The sequence below is a fragment of the Danio rerio genome, chromosome 24 (assembly GCF_049306965.1).
Source record: "Danio rerio strain Tuebingen ecotype United States chromosome 24, GRCz12tu, whole genome shotgun sequence".
NCBI classification, from domain to species: Eukaryota; Metazoa; Chordata; class Actinopteri; order Cypriniformes; family Danionidae; genus Danio; species Danio rerio.
Window position 1 is genome coordinate 3,113,297 of NC_133199.1, and position 23,162 is coordinate 3,136,458.

Consider the following 23,162-nt stretch of genomic DNA (forward strand, 5'->3'; position numbering starts at 1 on the left):
CTGCAGTGATTCCTGCATGCTTCCACAGTGAGTTAATGAAACTGGAGCATCTTTTAAAGGATCCCTATTATGCAAAAAACACTTTTATAAGGGGTTTAGGCACAGTTATGTGGCAACAGTATGTGAATATAGCCAGCACCTAATGGTAAAATGAATTCATTCTATTTTTTATAATCAGATTTGATTAAAACAGACAGCAGAAATGCTTTAATTGGCATTCTCCATTCGTACGTGCCATCAGACGGTGAAAGCCCCACTCATTTGTCAGGATCTCTCCCTCATTAGCATAAACAGCCCTGACTGAAAAGCAGCCGTCTGCCATTAGAATTTTAAAACTACTTAATTTGGATCAAAGCCTAAAACGGTTAGTTTCAAAGTGTTATAAAGTTGTGGTGTATTTTGAGCTGAAACTTCACATACGCACTCTGGGGACACCAAAGATTTGACCCAGTCGTCGTGACCCAGTTATTCCTCTCAGCTGATTTGAGCGCAGCTGTTAAACATACCAGAGTCAGACATGGAAACCACTGCGTCCACAGCTGCACTGGCCTTTCATGATCCAGCAAATATATAACTGGTTTAAAATATATCACACATGGAGCTTTCCGTGTTTTTTGTATTACTTTTTTAGCCTTGTTAGCAAGTTAGCAGATTGTGGAAAAAAATGTGAAGCAGTATTTCTGTGTGGAGTTTGCATGTTTTCCCTGTGTTGGCGTGGGTTTCCTCTGTGTGCTCCGGTTTCCCCCCACAGTCCAAACACCTGCGCTGTAGGTGAGTAGAATAAGCTAAATTGGTTGTAGTGTATGTGTGTAAATACAAGAGTGTAGGGGTGTTTCCCAGTGTTCGGTTTTGGCTGGAAGGGCATCCGCTGCGTAAAACACATGCTGGATAAGTTGGTGGTTCATTCCGCTGTGGCGACCCCTGATTAATACAGGGACTCAACCAAAAAGAAAATGAATGAATAATGTGGAGCGATGTACCCCATCCACCACAACACATCAGTTTAAAAGTGACTCCTGCTACAGAATGACCAGTCCAGCTGAAGGTCTTTGTTTTTGTTGAATGGTTGTGTTGAGGCTGGATTCCGCTATTGTCCTCTATTGGAGATCAGCTGAATCAGCAGCTCTTCACAATAATAGGAGCAGGATTTGTGTCTAGAGCCTCAACAAGAGCCTGTGCTTTACAGAACACAAGCGGATATCAACAAAACGTGTTTTTCAGAGCGATCAGCTCTAAACTGTGCTGTCCAGGCAAACACTCGGTCAGATCTCTCAGACTTTAGAAGGAATAAAACTGCAAATATTTTGTTAAAAGCTCAGACAAACTATCAAGCTTTGGACAATAAATGACTTGCCTGAGTTGAATCTAATGCTATGTGAGATTGTTGTCTAGCTGTTCAAATGACACATTTCCACAGAGAGACAGTTATTGAGCAATTTTAATAGTCTTGAAATATTCATTCATGTTTATTCTGTGATTTAACTAGTAGTATAAAGGAGGGAATGATTATATTGACTTGCCACATTATTTATTGTTTGCATTTGCTGAAGAATTGGACAGCATGATATGCACAGGGACTTCTAATTTTGAATAAGCCAGCTCAGGTGCTTCCTGTGAACTGTCATGTCATTATAAACTCACCACGTTTAAGATTTGATTTGTTTAAAATCAATAATCTTCACTAACTGATTAACTGATACACGATATAAAGTGGGTCTCACACAGGACAAGAAGCACTGCATTAAATGACATTGTTCTGAACCATGTCATTAAAATATAAAAGAAGTTAATTTACCACTGTAGTTTCTGTGGTGGCCTGCTGCTTTCGACAGTGCTTGCGTTTAAACAGCCTTTCATCTCGTTTTACGCTTGACAACTAAATGAATGCTTAAGTCTATGTAACTGATTATTCATTCATTAATACAGTTTCCTTCGGCTTAGTCTTTTATTTATCACGGGTCACCACAGCGGAATGAACCGCAACCTATTCTGGCATACGTCTTATGCAGCGGATGCCCTTCCAGCCTCTATTCCCATTACTGGGAAACACCCATACACTTTGGCATTGACTATGGACAATTTTGATTACCAAATTCACCTTTACCCACACCAACACAGGGAGAACATGCAAGCTCCACACAGAAATGGCAACTGCCCCAGCTTTACTCGAACCAGCGACCTTCTTGCTGTTAAGTGACAATGCTAACCACTGAGCCACCGTGCTGCGCTTAGCTGATTATACTTTAATTAAAAGACATTACCGATGCTGTAAAAGGAACCCAATGACATTTTAAAAAATAGTGACATCAACCTTTTACTGGAAGTTTATCGGTGGCTGAAAAACATTTGCTGTGCATATACTGTAGCCCATTGAAGAGGATGTGTGCTTTAAAAGAACAAATAAAGGTTTAGACATGCATCAGCTGAAACAGCATCAACTAAAATGTTTGCATAAATGCATTTAGAAAGCGCTTTTAATGTGCATTAAAATGTGTCTTACACTTAATGGCAGAGTGCATGTTTACTATAAACAATATGAGGTCACTTTATTTTGATGGTCCGTTTGTTGAATCTACATGCCAACTAATTCTCATTAGATTATAAGTAGACTGTTAGGTTGGGGTTAGGGTTAGTGTTAACATGTACTTGCAAGTTTCTTATAGTCAGTTAAATGTCTGTTGAAGGAGCAGTATGAACAGATATTAAGCAGACAGTCTACTAATACTCAAATAGACCATCAAAATAAAGTGGTACCCAATACGATGCTTGCTTGCAATACGTCACATTGGACTAGGTAAAGTTAGCATTTCCCCAGATTCTACTGCACCATTAAAGGGAACCTATTATATGCCCCTTTTTGCAAGATGTAAAACAAGTCTCTCGTGTCCCTAGAGTGTGTATGTGAAGTTTGAGCTCAAAATACCACACAGATACTGTTTTATAAATCTCTGAAATTGACCCTTTTTTATGCTTTGATCATAATTGTGGTGTTTTGGCGACTGTCGCTTTAAAAACCAAATGAGATTGGGGTCTTTTCAAAAGAGGGCGGAGCTACGAATGCTTGCGTGTCAGCATAGCGGCAGATTTAAAAACACGACAAACATCCTATGCTAAAGAGGGAGAGATGGTCACTAGCAGGCGGGGCTTTCCTACTGTGATGACACACACAAAGGGAGGATGTCAATCAAAGTGTTTCTGCAGTTTTTATTGAGTCTGATTTTAAGCAATGGATTGATTAAATGTTGCCACACAACTGTGTTTAAACCCCTTATCAAAGTCATGCATAATAGCTCCCCTTTCAGTTATAATACTCAATAATATACTCTGTACACAGTACAAACATCTACTGTATGGTCCTCAGAAAGCATTTATTGCAAACAAGCTTTGTTTACAAGGACTTCACAAAAAAGTAAAATACAAAACTTATAAAACACTCACAGCACTAAAAAAAACTGTCGTTCACTCATTCACTTCTTCCTCATCATCATCATCAAATGCTTCCTCGCCAATACTGCATGTGGCCTCCTGGTACTGCTGATACTCTGACACCAGGTCATTCATATTGCTCTCTGCCTCGGTGAACTCCATCTCATCCATTCCTTCTCCAGTGAACCAATGCAGGAAGGCCTTGCGCTTGAACATAGCCGAAAATTGCTCAGAAATGCGCTTAAAGAGTTCCTGGATGGCGGTGCTGTTGCCGATAAAAGTGGAGGCCATTTTAAGTCCCCTTGGTGGAATGTCACACACTGCAACTTTGACGTTGTTGGGGATCCACTCCACAAAATAGCTGCTGTTTTTGTTCTGAATGGCCAGCATTTGCTCGTCGACTTCTTTCATTGACATTGGCCCGCGGAATACAGTGGCGACAGTAAGGTAACGACCTAACCGTGGGTCACAGGCGGCCATCATGTTCCTGGCATCAAACATCTGCTGGGTGAGTTCAGGCACGGTGAGGGCGCGATACTGCTGGCTTCCTCTTGCGGTCAGTGGAGCGAAGCCGGGCATGAAGAAGTGGAGGCGAGGGAACGGCACCATGTTGACCGCTAATTTGCGCAGATCTGCGTTCAGCTGGCCGGGGAACCGCAGCGAAGTGGTGACGCCGCTCATCGTTGCAGACACCAAATGATTGAGATCTCCATATGTGGGTGTGGTCAGCTTGAGCGTGCGGAAGCAGATGTCATAAAGTGCCTCGTTATCAATACAGTACGTTTCATCAGTGTTTTCCACGAGTTGATGCACAGAGAGCGTGGCGTTGTACGGCTCCACCACCGTATCAGACACTTTCGGTGAAGGCATGACGCTGAACGTGTTCATGATGCGGTCCGGGTATTCCTCTCGGATCTTGCTTATGAGAAGCGTTCCCATTCCTGATCCGGTTCCTCCGCCGAGGGAGTGTGTGAGCTGGAAGCCTTGCAGACAGTCGCAATACTCGCACTCTTTTCTGACGATATCCAGCACTGAGTCCACCAGCTCGGCTCCTTCAGTGTAGTGGCCCTTGGCCCAGTTGTTGCCTGCACCTGTCTGTCCTGCAAAAGCAATACAATGAGGATTAGTTTGCGATGAACATGAAATACAATCTTCTTAACTGCTCTCCAGAGTGAACCGTGCAGCAATTGTGCAGCATTCATCACAGCCTCTGACATACTGCATGCCCATTTATGTTCATTCTTGGGATGCATTCCAGCCAGTTTGTTTGGGGGAAAGATTATCTGGGTGATTCTTGTACTTGAACTTGTGCTCTAACATCTTTCTTTGGATATTTGTAGTGTCAGTGACTGGGCAAAAGCAGCATGTGACCTGTTTACATAAAGATCTTATACACATTGTTGTACTAGCCAATCATAAAGTAGCAACTCAATGCATTTAGGCATGTAGACATGCTCAAGATGATCTGCTGAAGGTCAAAACGTGCATGGAGAAGAAATGTCATTTTAGTGACTCTGAACATGTCATGGTTGTTGGTGCCAAACGGGCTGATCTGAGTCTTTCAGAAATCGCTGTAATTTCATGCTCAACCATCTCAGGGGTTTAAAGTACAAATGTAATCAAAACTAACCGTATTTGGTAACTTACATCGCTAGTTTTATGGTGAACAATTCATCATGCATATCATTAAGAAAATAAAGTTTGCCCTTGTAATCTTAGATTAAAGTTTTCGGTAAAATTTAGTTTTCAGTTAAATTGTCAGATTAGGTCTGTCTGAGGTACTAGAGAAAATGCCTTAATGTCAGGGGAGAAAAGACTTTCATTACAACCGAGGTCTACAGAAATGTCCAGATCCGATTACGCTATCGCAAATCGGGCCCGATCACGTGGTTTTAGACTTGATCGGAATAGGACGTTACCTCCCGATTAGGACTCAAATATGTAAATATATATATATATTCTCATTATTTTTTAACATATAGTTATGTGTTGGCACAGAGTTGGACCTTTTTCTTGACTTCAAACAGAAACAGCAATGCGTGCGGCATGATATCACTTTGTTGCAGAGACGCTTTTGGTTAAATGTCGGCAGAGTAGAACACGGAAGCAGCTTGAAGCGGAAAGTGCAAGGATGTCTGCTGTCTGGAGGTATTATAAAGTTGATGACGACAACATTGCCATAGCAAACTGTGAGATACGTAAACTTGGGATTGCAAGAAATGTAGAATTGATGTTGTTTATTACTTGATTGTACAAGCTACCTTACAGGAGTGCTCTGTTTGTTAACAGAGTTGTTGAACGTTAAAAGAAGGTGAATTATATAAAACCTAAGGAACATCCTGGATCTGTTTTTTCACTCTTCTTTATTTATTAATTTTTTATGTATTATAGAAGTAACGGATGGTGTGTCGGTATCGGTAGATACTCAAAATCAAATGACTCCAACTCGAGGGCAGAAAAACCTAATCGGCACATCCCTAAAAGAAATGCTGTCAGCTCAGAACAGTAAACTGAGGCTACAACTCACATGGGCTCAGCAAAGCTGGACTAAACAATAGAAGATTGGAAAAAAGATCTGAATAAAAACCCTATCAAATAAAATGCGTTGAACCGTCCTATTAACGACACTTGAATGAGAGAAGGTCGATGTGTTGATACAATACCAAAAATGAAGTTGTCGGGTCGGAAAAGCTGCCCAAACGCTCCAGAACGAACACTGTCCATTGTGCCAGGCTCCAGGTCCACAAGGATGGCTCTGGGAACGTACTTGTGAGCTACACAAAAACATTTTATTTTTCACTGTAAGTTTAATTTACTATAAAAATGGTCTATAATTATTGTTGCATGAATTAATATACAGCTGAAGTCAAAATTATTCGCCCTCCTGTAATATTGTTTTCATTTTCAAATATTTTTCAAATGTTGTTTAACAGATTCAGGAATTTTTCACAGTATTTCCTATAGTATTTTTTCTTCTGGAGAAAGTCTTATTTGTTTTATTTTGGCAAGAATAAAAGCAGTTTTTACAATTATTTAAAGGTCAATATTATTAGCCCCCTAAAAAAAGTATTCGTTTTTCGATTGCCTAAAGAACAAACCACTGTTATACAATGACTTGCCTAATTACCCTAACTCACCTAAATAACCTACTTAAGCTTTTAAATGTCACTTCAAGTTGAATACTAGTGTCTTGAAAAAAATCTAGTCAAATATTGTGTGCTGTCATCATGGCAAAGATAAAATATATCAGTTATTAGAAATGAGTTATTAAAACTATTATGTTTTAAAATATGTTAAAAAAAAAATCTCTTTGTTAAACAGAAATTGGGGGGAAAATATACTGGCGGGGGGCTAATAATTCCGACTTCAACTGTATATAAATGTAACATATTTATTTTAAAATAATGTAATAACCATTGTCATTTATATTTAAGTAATATAAGCACTTTACTAAAACATTATGCTGGTGCAGGTCAGACAAGCCCACTGCATTCCTCTGAGCTGACAACACTGTTCAGAGTTTAAGGTCACTGTGAGTCTGTTAAGGGGAGCGTTTCATACTCACTGACACGCACATACTTACAGGACGCCTCGTTGTAGTACACATTAATTCTGTCGAGCTGCAGACTTGAGTCACCCACATAGCTGCCGGCTGGATCAATGCCATGCTCGTCGCTGATGACTTCCCAGAACTAGATGTGTGGCAGAGTGTTTTGTGTTACTTTAAATGCCAGGTTAGTCAGATAGTATCAAAAAAACAGTGTTGAGATTCTTTGCATACTCCAACACTGAAGCGTACATCAACTATGGCAAGCCCTTTTAACATTTAATCAATAAATCATACCTTTCTTTCTTTCTTTTTTAGCTATTTGTTCCAGTAGATCCTGTCTGTCAGTATATAGAAAAACATCCTATTATTTTCTGGCAGGACATTCACCTGTTTTCTACATTTTAAACATGTACTACTACTTTTAATTAAACACTTATACTTATTTCAATAGAAATTGCTAAAAATTGTCGAATAACGACTGTTCAGTTCCGACTATAAATTTTCCAGCCGTGTTTACATACTGTTTATGTACTGAAAACTATTCAATAGACACAAGTACTGTATTTTTCAGCACTATTATTGTAATACTAGAATGGCCATTGAACATTTTATTTAAAAGTCTTACAAGTAAAATAATAAGGAAAACAACTTACTAGAAATATTTGGATTAAACATTTGTGTATATTTAATATGTACAAGTATCTAATATGTATTGGCAAAATAACAGTGTACAGTGGTCCCTTGTTAATCGCAGGAGTTGCGTTATAAAAATAACCGCAATAGGTGAAATTTGCAAAGGAGTCAGTTTTCTTTTTTACAATTATTATAGATGTTTTAAGGCTCTAAAAGCCCTCACTACACACTTTATACATTTTTCTCAGACAGGCGCCAATATTTTCACTCTTTCCTCTCTTGTTTAAACACTCTCAAAGAAAAATAAGTCCAGTATTGTAGAATGAAAAGATCAAAACCTGTTGTCAGGTGCAGACATTCATCGCTGTCAGCACAAGTATCATAAAGCCTTTTAGCTTTTAGTGTGGATAATGCTGGCATCCAGCGTAATGATCTTTTCCCTTCAGTCACTGATCCACAAAGCTAAAGAAGACTTCATCTTTAAGGGGGTCGCACACTGGATGCACGGTGGATGCATGGTGCGGCGCATCCGGTGTGCGACCCCCCCTTTACGATGGTCTTAATGCGGACAGTTACGCCCCATTCACATGGGGCGTCAGCTCCAACGCTTCCCATTCACTTTGAATGGGTGACATCAGGCGTTACCGAACTGCATTGTGGATCCATCGGTGCCGCTTCAGAGGTGCTCAACTTTTCAAGCGCAGACAGAAGCGTCAGCCAATCAGATCGCTGTATGCAAATACACCAGCTCAAACAGTGGCCTATTGCTGACTAATTTCATTGGCTGACACTGCTATGATGATCGTATCAGCCCCAACTTCAGACACGCCCTCTGTCAAGCGTTGACGCTGAAGCCCCATGTGAAAGGGGCATTACAACCCTTTTTGCATCCCTGTTGGAACTCAACACTGCTAGCGATCAAAGATTTATGTTAATTTGGCAGGATGTATATTTTATCAAGATGTATATACAAGCTGAACACATTCTGTACTGTACATGAGACACTGAGGAGATTAATTGACAATGGTCTACAGCCAATCAGGATGCAGAACACAATCAAAACATGGCAAACTGCACAAAAAAATCTGCGAAACTGCGAGACGGTGAAAGGTGAATGACGTTATAGCGAGAGAGCTCTGTACAAAAGAATGATCTTAAATATAATTAAACGGTTAAAAAAAGTACAGTAACCTCCAAAGCGGCAATTCACTATTTTATACCTAACAGTTAAGTACATAATAAAATGTATTGCTATATAAAAGTACTTCTACTACCAAAGTAATAAGTGGTATAAAACATACATCACAATTCGAAATGCAGACAGTAACGTCAAAACTAGTAGTCAAAACTGAATCAGAAGTCAGAAATACCAAAAATCGTAAATGATTTATTAGTAACAACAGAATAATTACTCCGCTCTAATGACATTGAATGAGTTGATACTATGTAATAGGTATAAGTATCTATGCATAATTACTAGAATTAAAATTTTATTTCCAGAGGTAAAGAGAAATGCCAAAAATAAGAGCTATTATGGCTGTACTTTATTTTACAGCCCTATCTCTGTACTTAATGTGTGCTTGTTGTACTTCCATAAGAAAGTACTGGTTTATGTAAGGTACTGTAACTACATGTGTTACAAAGGTAGGTTCAGGTAGGTGCTTAGTAATTAACCAGCATATGTAATAAATGTGATAAGTGCATTAAATTTACACGTAAAAAAGAACTGTAAGGTAAAGTGCTACTATACAATAGAATAATATACTAGTAGTTAAAACTGAGCATGTAATGAATGTTAGCGCGTTTAAATATTGAATGTTAAGACGGCTTGCCATACATCTCGCCACACCTATATACAACTGATGCGCCCTTACAATGTAGCGGGTTCGTATTATTTAAGCATCGATTATATTTAAGTACACTAAACTACACGTGGACTGTATGGAAAATACTTTTTTGCTATTCTCTTAATTTGTTTTAACAGTGAATCTATCGAGGGGAAATATTTCGGACTCAATCGCCTTAATCGAACCGCACTTGTCATTGCTGGATTTACTGAAAGTAATTTGTTTAAGAATCTAACCATAGGCTAAAATGAGTTTTACGTTTAATATTAATAACCGTTTTGCTGATAATCATTCACTTCAGGTAGGATAGGCCATACTCAAAAAGTTTGGCAAAGTTTAATTACCCAAACTGTATAAGCCTAAATAGATTTTTTATGCAAATAGCTTAAAATCGACGCGTAATGTGAAGGGAAGGCAAACATGCAAGGTATGAAAATAAGCTAACCTTTGTTCCAATCTGGTTCCCGCACTGTCCGGCTTGAATATGTACGATCTCCCTCATTTTGCAGTGTGTGTGTGTGTTTAAAGAATGATGAAGATGCTCCTCTGGATGAGCTCTGACTGACTATGAGTCAAGTTTAGTTCAGCTCAACACGCGAGCTTCAGCTTTCAGACTCGCCGACCATTGGACGGGAATTTGATTGACAGATCAGCTGCGCAATCACGTGTTGTCATTTCTCATATTCGCAGGTTAACACTTTCTGCTTTGGAAGTGCGATGTGTGTGTATGATTGCCGATCTCATATCGAGCAGCTGAGCATTAATGATAATAATAAGACGTGTTTCCTGAGCAGAGATTCAGCATATTACTGTAGAATTATTTCTAAAGGATTATAATGTCCAACTTTGCATAACAGGAATTAATATATCAGCCTGTTTTACTGTATTATATAAAATAAAATAAAATTAGCCTTAGTGAGCATTAGAAACTACTTCAAAAATATTTAAAAATTGTTACAAATTTTATACAATTTTTTTTTTATACAATTTTACACCTTACTAGTACCGGGTTGGACCCCTTTTTGCCTTTAAAACTGCCTTAATCCTTCGTGGCATAGTTTCAAAATATGAAATATGGAAATATTCCTCAGAGATTTGACATGAAAGCATCACGCAGTTGCTGCAAATGTGTCGGCTGCACATCTATGATGCCAATCTCCCGTTTCACCACATTCCAAAGGTGCTCTATTGGATTGAGATCTGGTGACTGTGAAGGCCATTTGAGTACAGTGAACTCATTGTCATGTTCAAGAAACCAGTCTGAGATGATTCACGCTTTACGACATAGGGCGTAATCCTGCTGGAAGTAGCCAGGCCCGGATTGGCTAATCGGGAGGACCGGGAGAATTCCCGGTGTGCCGGTCCGTTTTTTGGCCGCGAGGGCCGGTGTCCCTAGCTCCAGAATCTGTTGCTCTCAGCAGTCACACTTTTTAAATTAATGTATTTATTTACTTGACCACAGTCTTCTTATTCAATATTGTACCGCAGCTCTGCTCTTTTTATCTATTTTCTCGCAGCCTCGTGACAAAGATTCAGCCTGCAAATGAATGATTTCATAACTGTTGTGGTCAAGTGGTTAGCACGTTAGGTTTTGACGCCAGCGATCCGGGTTTGATCCTCGGCTGAGTAATTTTTTTTGTTTTTCATTTTTATTGTTAAGACATATAATACTGTTAGGGTTGTTGAACATTTGAAGTTTTAAAGCAGCTGTTTTCTCAAAAAAAGACGTGATCGTGTAATTAGAAACTGAATTGGAAATGACCTTATTTTGATATAGTCAGTTGTGAACTGAGGTGGTCTGAGGCTTGAAACTCCAGGGCTGAAAAGGAGTCCCACTCCGGCCCTGGAAGTAGCCATCAGAAGATGGGTACACTGGGTAAAAGAAGGTCAGCAATAATACTCAGATAGGCTGTGGCAATGACGCGATGCTCAGTTGGTACTAATGGGCGCAAAGTGTGCCATAAAAATATACCCCACCACCAGCCTGAACCGTTGATACTAGGCAGGATGGATCCATGCTTTAATGTTGTAGAAGCCAAATTCTGACCCGACCGTCCAAAAGTTGCGGCAGAAATGGAGACTCATCAGAGCAGGCAACGTTTCTCCAATCTTCTATTGTCCAGTTTTGGTGAGCCTGTGTGAATTGTAGCATCAGTTTCCTGTTCTTAGGTGACAGGAGCGGCACCCGGTGTGGTCTTTTGCTGCTGTAGCCTATCAGCCTCAAGGTTGGACGTGTTGTGTGTTCAGAGATGCTCTTCTGCAGACCTCGGTTGTAACGAGTGCTTATTTGAGTTACTGTTGCCTTTCTATCAGCTGGTACCAGTCTGGCCATTCTCCTCTGACCTCTGGCATCAACAAGGCGTTTGCGCCCACAGAACTGCCGCTCACTGAATATTACCTCTTCTTCAGACCATTCTCTGTAAACCCTAGAGATGGTTGTGCGTGAAAATCTTTATTTTCTTAATGCCATGCACAATGAATTGTTCACCATAAAACTAGCGATGTAAGTTACCAAATATTGTTAGTTTTGATTACATTTATACTTTAAACCCCTAGAGATGGTTGTGCATGAAATTACAGCAATTTCTGAAATACTCAGACCAGCCCGTCTGGCACCAACAACCATGCAATGTTTAGTCACTTAAATCTTCCCCGTTCTGATGCTCGGTTTGAACTGCAGCAGATCGTCTTGACCATGTCTACATGCCTAAATGCATTGAGTTATTGCCATGTGATTGGCTGATTAGAAATTTGTTAAAGAGCGGATGGACAGGTGTACCTAATAAAGTGGCCGTTGAGTGTATCTCCCATAGTCCAGAGTAACCGGTTTTGATCTTTCGAAAGACAGTTTACTCTGGACATTGATATATCTGATATAATTTTAATACATTTTCTGTAATCTTTGCTTTTTTAAGATCTTTGATGATCCAGACAAAATTATATTACTGTAAGAACACTGAGAAATTCACTGTGATCAACACATATTGTCTTTATGAAGGGGCACGATTGCTTGATTTCACTGTAATGTAGAGTATAAGTAAAACTAGCATAATCTCACAGCACTTTGTAACTTTTTGATTTAGTGGTTATTAATGCGTACTGTATGGTTTTGTACAATCTTATTCATACATTTTAGTACAGTGTGTTTGCTCGTCCCCCAGTCATGGTTGGGTTTGGAGACACGGCTCCTTATAAGTCTTATGTTTTTGTAAATTAAATTGTGTGAATTTACTTTAATTAACCACTTTTTTGCCCATACATAAAGTAGTTATGCTTCCTTGTGAGATGGTAAACCAGATCAAATATTTAAAACATGCAGCAACAGAGCAAGTTTACCCGGAGATGTTGCTGAACACTTGCTAAATATTTCGTTTTCTTTCAGTATTTTATTTTTATCCACAGACACAACATTAAATGTTACCAGAAATAGGCAGTTATACCATATATATATATACAGTCAAGGACGCAATATATATTGATGTCTAAACATGTTAGCAAACACTAAACATGAGTGCAGAAGTTGTGTTTTTCAGTATCTGTAATCTGTCATCAGCTGATGTGATGTTTAGCTTGAGCATTCCTCATCTCCGATATACCGCAGCACATATGTGGAGGCACACAGCAGAACCTGACCTGTCAGTTTGGCCATGTACATGAAACATCGCAGTAAAGACCTGAGGAAGGACAAAAGAAGGAGATATCAGGTCACATTTCTGAAAAAAGAAAATAATGGTGCATTCAGACAGGAGTTTTAGTACTAAGAACATATAGTAACTACTGTGCAATGTGACAATATATATCATATACTGGACACCAGTGGTTCCCAAAGTGGGGGTCGGGACCCACTGGGGGGGTCGTGGGACAATGACGAGGGGTCGCTTGGTGATTTATAAAACTCAAATAAATTTAATTATACTATTAGAATTACTATATTTTATTTTACGGTGAAGAAATAACAACCACAACAACATATAAATAAAAATCCATCAGCCTTAAAATTTTTTCCTTTGCATTATTTTCTTTTGGATGCAACACCTGTGTTTAGATTAACCACACAGCAATAGCTTTAGCTGCAACAGGGGCCAGTTCAAATTTTTTTGACAACCATTATGGCACTCTAATTCTTTAAAAATAAGACATTTGAGATTAATATTAAATTAAATTATTAAATGACTTTGAAAAAATTTAATTTTTATTAGATCGTTGCATTTTTGTGTTGTCAATATGCTCATTTTTATATATGGCTATAGTTGTGTGTGCAACATTTGCATATTATTTTTTTTATTTGCATATTATTTTTGTGCATATTGTTATTTTGAGGGTCGCAGGCTAAAGGGTTTGGAAACCCCTGCTGTAGATTGTGGTTTCATGTATGCTCTGTGAATAACAGCATGGTGAGAAGGTTGCACGCTTGGAAGTATCTTTATATCTTATATTATTTTTAGCAATATTTTATTTTGTAATCAGTAGTTTTTGGTGATACGGTGGATCAGTGGTTAGCTCTGTCGCTTCACCGCAAGAAGGTCTCTGGTTTGATATAGACTATTTATATAGTTTTATATAGACTATTAATTGGTTAAATTTACAGAAAAAAAGTATTATATTGTGGCATACATCAATATCAGCAGCATATGAAATGATTTACATTATTATATAAGTTTTTTGTAACATCAGCCAGCCCTAATAACAACTTTGTCATACATTCTTCTAAATTGTTGGGCTTTTTCTATTTTGCACTATAACGGATGTCAAAGTGACTTTCACAACCTGAAACACTTGAATGCATTTAACAAATTCACACCTGCATGATATATACACCTGATAAAATGCTTTTCTCAGATGTTTTTCTTTCATTTTGTATTTTTAGATCAGTATAGTACAAAATATTGTATGTGATTAACATGTTAAGTAAAAAGTAATCTAAAAGTAATCCAAAAATGTAGTTTGAGTAAACTACCTAAAATGTGTAATCTAGATTTTATAACATTACTAGTTTCTTTTATGTAATTTTCAGCAGTATTGGATTATGATTTCTAAGTAATCTTTCCAGCACTGATTGTGTCATCAATTTGTGTTTAAGGATCTTTAAAAAGCCTAAATATTTTAAAGAGTCCTGATTGTGTTTTGTTGGCGCCCAACAATAGATTTACATCCACACTTATATTTTTTGTTGGAAAATATATATGGACAACTTTGTTTGATAGTTGTAAGCATATAAGCCAAAAGCAAAAGTCTGGACCAATCATCTGACCAATCAGTTTAGAGAGACTGGATCATTAAAGCTGATGCTACAAAAGATATTATGACAAAATTAAAGGGTCGTATCATACACTCGTCACAATGTGGCACTAGGCACGACTCAAGTGTTTTTTGCTAGTTTTCGCCTGGCACAGGAATCTGACTGCACGTGCTGATATATTCCTCCAGACGAGGATTGATATAAATCACATTGGAGCTTTGAAGCCTGGCAGGAAATGAACTCTTTTGTGCGTGCGTGTGTGTATGTGTGGCTGCGCGTGCGTGTGTGTATGTGTGGCTGCGCGTGCGTGTGTGTATGTGCGTGTGTGTATGTGTGTGTATGTGTGTGCGCGCGTGTGTGTGTGTGTGTGTGTGTGTGTGTGTGTGTGTGTGTGTGTGTGTGTGTGTGTGTGTGTGTGTGTGTGTGTGTGTGTGTGTGTGTGTGTGCGCGTGTGTGTGTGTAACTTACATCAGAAAGTACTTGGCTCTGGTGCACTTGATGTCATATGAGAGTGTGTATATTTCATAAAGAGTGGCTTTAACGGTGAGGCAGCCCAGAAAATCCTTCGGGTTCAGCTTGTACAGGTCAAAGCTCAGTTTGGCAATCCCACTTCTCCTCGGCTGTCTGAAACTTGGCAGAACCTGTGAAATACGGATTGAGCACAAAACAAACATCTTGTGAGACAAATCACTGAACGAAAGAAACAATTGTGCCATCAGAGTTCTGGCTAAAAGCTTGTTGTTTAAAGCTGAAACACTGATTGTTTAATACATGATGAATCAATATGCTTAAAAAACAAAACAAATCATGATGACAGTTTCAAAACGTGAGTAGGAAAACAACTAATAAATGAGCTGCTGCAAATGAAGTAAAACTTGAGATTAATCCTGTCCTCAATCCTGAATAAACCCAGTTTCAAATCTGCTTTTATCGTTTACTTAATAAGCAGAGATTATAAAACACAAAAAACACTAGAGTCATGACTCAGCTCTTCAGTCATCAATAAAACAGCGTCAGTGGTTTTGACTTAAAAAGAAAGGTTTTGTTATTTTTTTGCTGTTTTCTTTCTTTTTTGGTAAATGATTCTTCTTTTCAAGGTTTCAACTTAGTATTTCAGTAATTTAATAACACGTTTGCATTCAATTCAAGTTTGTTTGTATAGGGCTTTTCACAATAATTTTTCTTTCAAAGCAGCTTTACAGAAGGTGCACATTACTGCATTACAATCAAATTCGGAAAAGTCGAGGTTATTAGTTATCATAACTAATTAGTTACTAACAACTTTAGTTGACTAGTAACTAATAGTTTTTAACCATTAAAGTTATAAAACATAGTTAACCTGCAGTTATATAGATGTTGAATAAACAGTTTTAGTTGCCATTCCATACTGATAAATAAATAATAAATACTAATAATAAACAGTGACTGTTTTAGCAATTTCTTAATTACTCCTTTATTATTTTGTTTGACATACTTCTCTTTTCTTTGCATGGTTTATCAAATAAATAAAATGTAAAACTGTAAATTAATCGATGGATTTATTTTTTTAAACAAAACAAAATAAACAAATCAAAACTTAGAGTAAAGTTCAAAGCATTATCTTCAACATAATAGAGTATATGCACAGCTGGTGTTTCTTCCCATAGCAATAAACTTCCGGTGAACGGTCAATTTGACTTCTTTCCATTTTATACGGTTCCTTTTACAGCATCAATGTTGTAATGTCATTAAAATATAATCAGCTAAACGGACGTCGGCATTCATTAAGTTCTTCAAGCGTAACCTGGGATGAAAAACCTTTACACGCACACGCCCATAAGGATCAGCAGGCTAGCGCAGAAACATCACTGGATATTCATTCAATCATTTTCTTGTCGGCTTAGTCCCTTTATTAATCCGGGGTCACCACAGCGGACTGAACCGCCAACTTATCCAGCAAGTTTTTTACGCAGCGGATGCCCTTCCAGCTGCAACCCATCTCTGGGAAACATACACACACATTCACACACACACTCATACACTACGGACAATTTAGCCTACCCAATTCACCTGTACTGCATGTCTTTGGTCTGTTGGGGAAACCGGAGCACCCGGAGGAAACCCACGCAAAGGCAGGGAGAACATGCAAACTCCACACAGAAACGCCAACTGAGCCGAGGTTCGAACCAGCGACCTTCTTGCTGTGAGACGACAGCACTACCTACTGCGCCACTGCCTCACCTTACCACTGGATATACCGGGGTAAAATAAATATTCATATTTTAAAGACATGTGCGGGAAAATGTAATTGAATGTAGTGCTTCTTGTACATTCTGAGATCCTTTTTATATCATATATCAGTAAGGCAGTGAAGATCGTTGATTTTTTATGAAAACAGACCTTAAAAGTGCAGATTTTGTAACAGCAAAAGTTCACCGGAAGCGCTTGAACCAGGTTACTGCAAAATTAAAAGTCCTTCTGCATATACCCTTTTCAGTGCAGTGTAAGAGAGGAAACCTGGATATGTATATGTGTGTATTTTTCCTCTTTCCCCCCTCTGCAATACCAGTTTGCTGGGTGTCCAGACGTCTCCTTTCTCCAGGACCATGAATGGAGTATTAGTGGGCAGAGACTGAAAAAAGGCCTCAGAGTCCACCACCGTCCCATCATCCTCCAGCACCAGCGTGAGCATCTGACAGGCTATCAGGAAAGAACTGGCCACCTGAGAGCGAGAGAGATTATTATATTGTTATATTTTCATAATAATGTATTTTTTCATTGCCATTTTCTTTCTAATCCTCATATTCGTCTTTTTTTCTATCTTATTTATGTGTTTTTCAGAATTCTCAATGCATGTGGGTTTTTTTATCTGTGTGCATACATTCATTAATTTTCCTTTTGCTTAGTCCCTGATTATCAGAGGTCCTTAAAGTGGAATAAACCGCCAACTATTCCAAGATATGTTTTTACACAGCAGATGCCCTTCCAGCCACAACCGAGTACTGGGAAACACCCATACACACACATATTTATAAACTACTACGGCCAATTTAGTTTATTCAATTCCCCTATAGCACATGTGTTTGTACTTGTGGGGGAAACCCCCACCAACATGGGGAAAACATGCAAACTCCACACAGAAATGCCAACCGTGCCGCCCTGTATGTATTCATTCATTCATTCATTCATTTTCTTTTTGGCTTAGTCCCTTTATGAGTCTGGTGTCGCCACAGTGGAATGAACCGCCAACTTATCCAGCGTATGTTTTACCTAACGGATGCCCTTCCAGCTGCAACCTGGGAATGAATATATATATATATATAATTATATTTTTTTTTTTCTAACCTTTTCACAAGACTTTTAAGGATCATCAGCATCTTAAATCCTTGAAAGTTTTTTTATATTTAGGCTTTTAAATAATGTATGTGTATTTATATGTAATTATGTACAGTATGTATTAGAAAATTTATGCATCAACAAAAAACAAATTACCGCTTATGCCAGGCATTTCTAATGCAGCGTCTATGAGAGCGAGACAGTAAATTTAACGTTGTTTTCTCTTCTGGCTCCTGTCAATTTCACACATTTTTTTTCCTTTTTCTGAAAGTCTTGATAACATCATCGTGGAGTTTTTCTTTTATTATTTCAGCAAATAGCATTGCTCTTTATTAAAATCTCAGCTGATGGGCACCATCAGCTGGACAGGAGTGTGTTTTGCATGTTTCTCTTCCCTGCGCTTTCACTTCATGTCAGCTGTGCACAAACTTCACTCTCAAGAAGAAACTAACTCCTGTCCAGCTGATGGACCAAAAGATGCACTTGAAGAAAATGATAATAGAGGCCACTCATCAGAAGTTATAAAGTTTTAAATTTGGATATGTATTTTATAAAAACTAATAAATTTACTAAACGATACTTTATTCACCCACCAAAGCCACATGTGGTGCATTTTACTGTGAATGGATGCATTTTATTGACTTACTGACTTTTTTAAAATAGTTGCCATTTTACCTACCATAGTTGCCATTTCAGAGCTGAAAAAGCCCAAGACAATTGTTTAAATAAATCTGAAAGGATGCGACTGAGAGAAGAACTTTTATATAATTATAGCAGTGGTTCTTAAACTTTCTTGGCCATGGCCACCATTAAACCTATTTAAAAAAGTTATTTCGCAGTATTAGACTGAAAGATCAGAGAACAACAGCACAGATCGTCGCTCGTCAGAGAAGTGGTTGAAAGTGTGTGAATCTAGATAAAAAACAAACAATGTCATATGTCTTTTTACTATTTAAGTTTACTTTTTTCTTCTTATCTTTTTTAGGTGATGGTCTGCACCACCTTTTGCAGTGCCTGCACCCCCCCTTGAGAGTCGCTGAATTATATGATGCCTTAAGGGTGAGGATGGAAATTTTGGGTGAACTGACCCTTTAAGACTTAAAATAATGTGTACATTTTTTTAAGGTGGACTTCAAAAATCATTTCCTCAGTGAAGGAGATGAAAGACGTCCCAGATCTAGACTGCTGTATTATTGGTGAGCATGAAAGACTTCTTCATATCCACTGAAATGACTAGTTTAGCTGTATTGAGCTTCAGCTCTGGGTATCTGACCTGCTCTATGAGGTCTGCCAGAGAGGTGGCCGTGAAGCCTTTCCTCCGCCGCCGGTTCGGTGTGCAGACTTTGTATGGCCGCGGCTGAGGAGGAGACAACATTCGCTGAGCCAGAGTTGTCTGAACTGACGATACAGACCTACACACGTACACAAACACACACACTTATAAGGTTATGCGTAGACATGGGCTGGTATAAGATTCTGACGGTATGATAAGCCTGGATAAAAATTGTTATTACTGCTCTAAAATATGTTCTTTTTATACATCTGGGTAAAAAACAACAACTTTCCCCCCATTGAACACAATATGTTTTATTTTAAGAAACATTTAAAATATTTTGGAACAGAAAACTAAAATCTTGTTAAATAGTTAAACTAAATCATTGACTTCTGCTGTCTTCATTAGTTTCAAAAACAACTTGAAAAGGCATGTTATCTTTTTTTTAATAAACATAAGTTATTTAAAGTAAGCAACTGCACTGTTCAGCTTTAGAGCATGCTTGGATATAGGTTTATAGGCGATTTGTTTCTCAAATGTTTGCTAAATTGTGGGCTGACCGCTTTTGATGTGAAGGTTCCTTTTCTGCTGGATATACTGCTGCCCTAAAAAACTCATTAAAATAGTCCTTGAGTTTGACTTTTGACCCTAACCCTAACCTTGATTTGTCCAAGCCACAGTAAACCTTAAACCTTAAACACAGTAAACCTTATCGTCCCATGCCTGGTCAGGCATAATGTATTTTGTATTAGAGCTGCACAATATATTGTCTCAGCACTGATATCACAATGTGCAAATCTGCAGTAGTCTCATCAGGATCTGTAATGTCATGTATGGATGAATATAACATGACCCACAGTAATCTAAAAGTGTAAAAGATTTTCAATATAATGTGTTTTTACGGCTTGTGACTGTAAGATTTAGAGTCAATTGAAACCATTTGGGCTTAAGAAATGATAAAGTCGGCCACATTAAAAAAGGCTAAATTGTGATTAATTATTTACACACTAAAGGTGTTATTGTACATTTGAATATTACGTTTCTGAACCTCAGTCCTGTTAGACTCCACTGAAAAGCATGAAGTGATGTTCATTTTGTTCATTTTATATATATATATATAGATAAGTATATACACACACACACACACACACACACAAACACACACACAAACACACACATATATATATATATATATATATAGTATCTTTGTTTTAATGTTTTCATCTGTGCTTTGATTTATTTCGTGTAATTTTGTTTGGTTTATGCAGATGCACTCCCCTACAAAATCAGATTAAAATAAACAAAAACAAACAAGTCCATACCAATCCCCATAGCTCCGCATAACTAACCAAAGTCTTAAGAAGTGAAACAATTGGTCAGTGTAAGAGATTTAACAATATATACCATATTATTAGCTTTAATCTAGAACTGACAGGACGACGATGGACTAGATTCACACATCCGCCGGGCACTGTTTGACCAGGCTGTGGATTAAAGCTGATAGTATTGTTAATCATGTTTAGCTCTGTTTTGCTTCTCAAGAACTCCTGTCATCAGAAACCACGGCTATTGATTTGGACTTGTTTGTTAGTGTTTATTTTAGTCTAAAAGAAAAAAACCTGTCACAGTTCACAGCCATTATATGAATCCCCAAGCACCACAGATTCAGCTCAAAATCTTCTTTAATGTTCTGCTGAAGAACAAAAATCACATCTTGGATGACCTGTGGGTGAGTAAATGAGCAGGTAAAAGTCATTTTTGGGTGAACTCTCCCTTTAATCAACACTTGACCTGTAGATTTTCCTTCCTACAGCTTGTCTGAATTCCTGAAATAACAGCTTTATAACAGGATTTAGCAGTTTCAGGCAATCTGGCACTGGCTGAACAGTTTTGCATTAGAGTGAGCTGTGCTTATATAAACAGGAAGAGAGTGTTTACTTGAATCCAGCAAACAGATAAGATTACTCAGTATAATTTAGTTTGTACATTCATAGACTTTTTATTTTTAATTAGTTGAAACTTTCTTACTGTCTGTAGCAAAATTAGTACAATTATAAAATCTAGAACCAAATGCAATATCAAAAACAAACACACAAATAAATGAATTAATTAAACAAAATAATGTAGACTAAGAATAAAAATACACATATAGCTACAAATGTATGCATAAAATAAATTTATAAAAATCAATATAATAAACTATATAATAACCATAGTCAATAAAAACCAAACACTAATAATAAGGGTCAATTTATGCTTTGACAATGAACAGAATTTAGTCATTTATGTTTAACGTTTATTTAGTTATATTGCATATTGTTATTCTACTTGCATTAGCATACACCGCACTCTAAGGTATTTTTGACGGCGTTTCAAACCGAATTTAGGTCAAATATGGACCAAACAATGTAAACTTTGGATTAAAAACTGTAATTAAATTTAACCAAGTAATTGGGTTTGTCCTATTTTACGAGTTATTTTTTTAAATGGAAAGTATTAGGACTATATTAGGACATTAAAATGGATTTAAAAAAATCCACAAATATTTCTAACGTAAACCGTTTATTTACATAAAAGTCTCCTCAATAACTTTGCTGTGCTGTAACTCCTAAAATATATTAGCTGTTATAGCGTGTCTTACCTCATTAAAGATGTAGGAACTAATGTTTTCGCGTACTCCATGCTTCACAAACTACAGGAGAGGATAAAAACACATTGAGAGCTGAATCTGGAAACACTAATACCCGCAGTGTGACCGCGGGGGAATTAATAATATAATGCTGCACTAATGATGAAACGGTCGAGTGCGCGCACAACATGCGACCGCAGAGGGCGCTGTTCACATTCATTTCATGTATATCCTACTTTGAAGTTTATTTTACTATTAGCGCCCTTCTATTGTAGAAATTCAGATCTTTTCATGCTCACATCTTTCTTTTAGGTTGCAAATAAATTACAATTGATTATAATACAATTTAACACCAAGGGGCCGTTAAATGTTTGATTCTGATTGGCTAATAAACATAACGCGCAGCTCTAAAGTAGTTCCGGCAGGTTGTGAGCGCATTAAAGTTTCCTATGCAAAAATCACATCAAAACACAAAGCTTTGGCTGAAATGTGTCAACAACTAGTCCTACACACAGGTAATTTGAGGACAAATGTAATTTAATACAATTTGACCCATATTCAGTATTTTGGACCAGTGGAATGTTTACACAAATATTTATTTGGATCTTTTAATAAAAGTATTTATTATTTGTTCTTCCAGAAGCGATCAGGCCAGTAACAGCATCATTAAAACCATTTACAAATTAAATATTTATCCCTGTGAGACAGAGAAACACGGTATTGAATACAGACTAATTATATTACTTAACATTTCTTAGTACATTTTCTCTTGCTCTAATTTTATTTAACAACTACCTCAATGCCTGTTAAATGAGACTTTATATCAGTAAATTCATTTCATTGTATTTTTATTTTGTAATTTTAAGTGTTTTTATTTATAGTTTATCATATGATTTATTTTTATAAAGTGATTCCCATATTTGCAAAGAAAATACTGTTGTTATTTATTAAATTTAATTTATATTGATTAAAAGTGTTATTTTTAAAATATTTTTAGTTTTATTTACATTTTACATTCAAATCAATTTAATTAATTTATTTTAATTTAATCAGTAGTATTTATTTGTCTAGTATAAATATTCATCAATGCGTTTAATACTAATAATACGAAGAATTGTCATTTTAAAACGATATTACATGTTTATTCACATGCTAATCTGTTTTATCTATTTATGTAAAATGTAAATATTAAAACGCATTTAGCTGAATTGTTATAGCTAGTTTTGAAGTGTTTTATTATATATTTTTTA

The 23,162-nt window shown here is 37.3% G+C and overlaps 3 protein-coding genes across 12 annotated transcripts in view; 1 reads left to right on the plus strand and 2 right to left on the minus strand.

The window, feature by feature from the left end:
• eci2 (enoyl-CoA delta isomerase 2) overlaps nt 1-23,162 on the plus strand; it is a 39,232-nt gene that overhangs the window by 3,984 nt on the left and 12,086 nt on the right. For 2 of the 7 annotated variants that reach the window (XM_073940257.1, XM_073940256.1), the window contains 3 exons: nt 17,244-17,358; nt 18,996-19,069; nt 19,136-19,206. The gene's annotated coding sequence lies outside the window, so the exon portion shown is untranslated. Of the gene's footprint in view, nt 1-17,243; nt 17,359-18,841; nt 18,913-18,995; nt 19,070-19,135; nt 19,207-23,162 lie in introns of those variants that run through there. The other 5 variants (XM_073940260.1, XM_073940259.1, XM_021470136.2 and 2 more) reach the window with 4 other exon arrangements.
• tubb6 (tubulin, beta 6 class V) overlaps nt 3,350-23,162 on the minus strand; it is a 112,611-nt gene continuing 92,798 nt past the window's right edge. Inside the window, 4 exon segments of one of the 3 annotated variants that reach the window (NM_001328501.1) lie at nt 3,350-4,526; nt 6,090-6,200; nt 7,002-7,118; nt 9,902-10,017. In NM_001328501.1, coding sequence (NP_001315430.1) covers nt 3,460-4,526; nt 6,090-6,150 — 1,128 coding nt within the window. In that variant the 5' untranslated portion in view covers nt 6,151-6,200; nt 7,002-7,118; nt 9,902-10,017 and the 3' untranslated portion in view covers nt 3,350-3,459. 3 annotated transcript variants of the gene reach the window in all.
• On the minus strand, nt 12,823-22,342 carry cidea (cell death inducing DFFA like effector a). 2 transcript variants are annotated; one of them, XM_003201265.7, is made up of 5 exons: nt 21,925-22,342; nt 19,284-19,422; nt 17,241-17,396; nt 15,164-15,336; nt 12,823-13,130 (listed from the first exon to the last, which is right to left on the minus strand). In XM_003201265.7, the coding sequence occupies exons 1-5, from the start codon at nt 21,963-21,965 to the stop codon at nt 13,022-13,024; spliced, it is 618 nt and encodes a 205-aa protein (XP_003201313.2). In that variant the 5' UTR covers nt 21,966-22,342; the 3' UTR covers nt 12,823-13,021. The 2 variants fall into 2 exon arrangements, with proteins under 2 accessions (XP_003201313.2, XP_073797496.1); XM_073941395.1 differs by lacking the exon at nt 19,284-19,422 and having other exon boundaries at nt 21,925-22,091.

Bases quoted from the DNA above. Each gene is read 5' to 3' on its own strand.
- cidea (XM_003201265.7), bottom strand. From the start codon at position 21,965: ATGGAGTACGCGAAAACATTAGTTCCTACATCTTTAATGAG. The intron at 19,423-21,924 runs GTAAGACACGCT...GTACGTGTGTAG, and splicing joins GTTCCTACATCTTTAATGAG to GTCTGTATCGTCAGTTCAGA. The intron at 13,131-15,163 runs GTAAGTTACACA...GTCCTTCCTCAG, and splicing joins AGAGCCAAGTACTTTCTGAT to GTCTTTACTGCGATGTTTCA.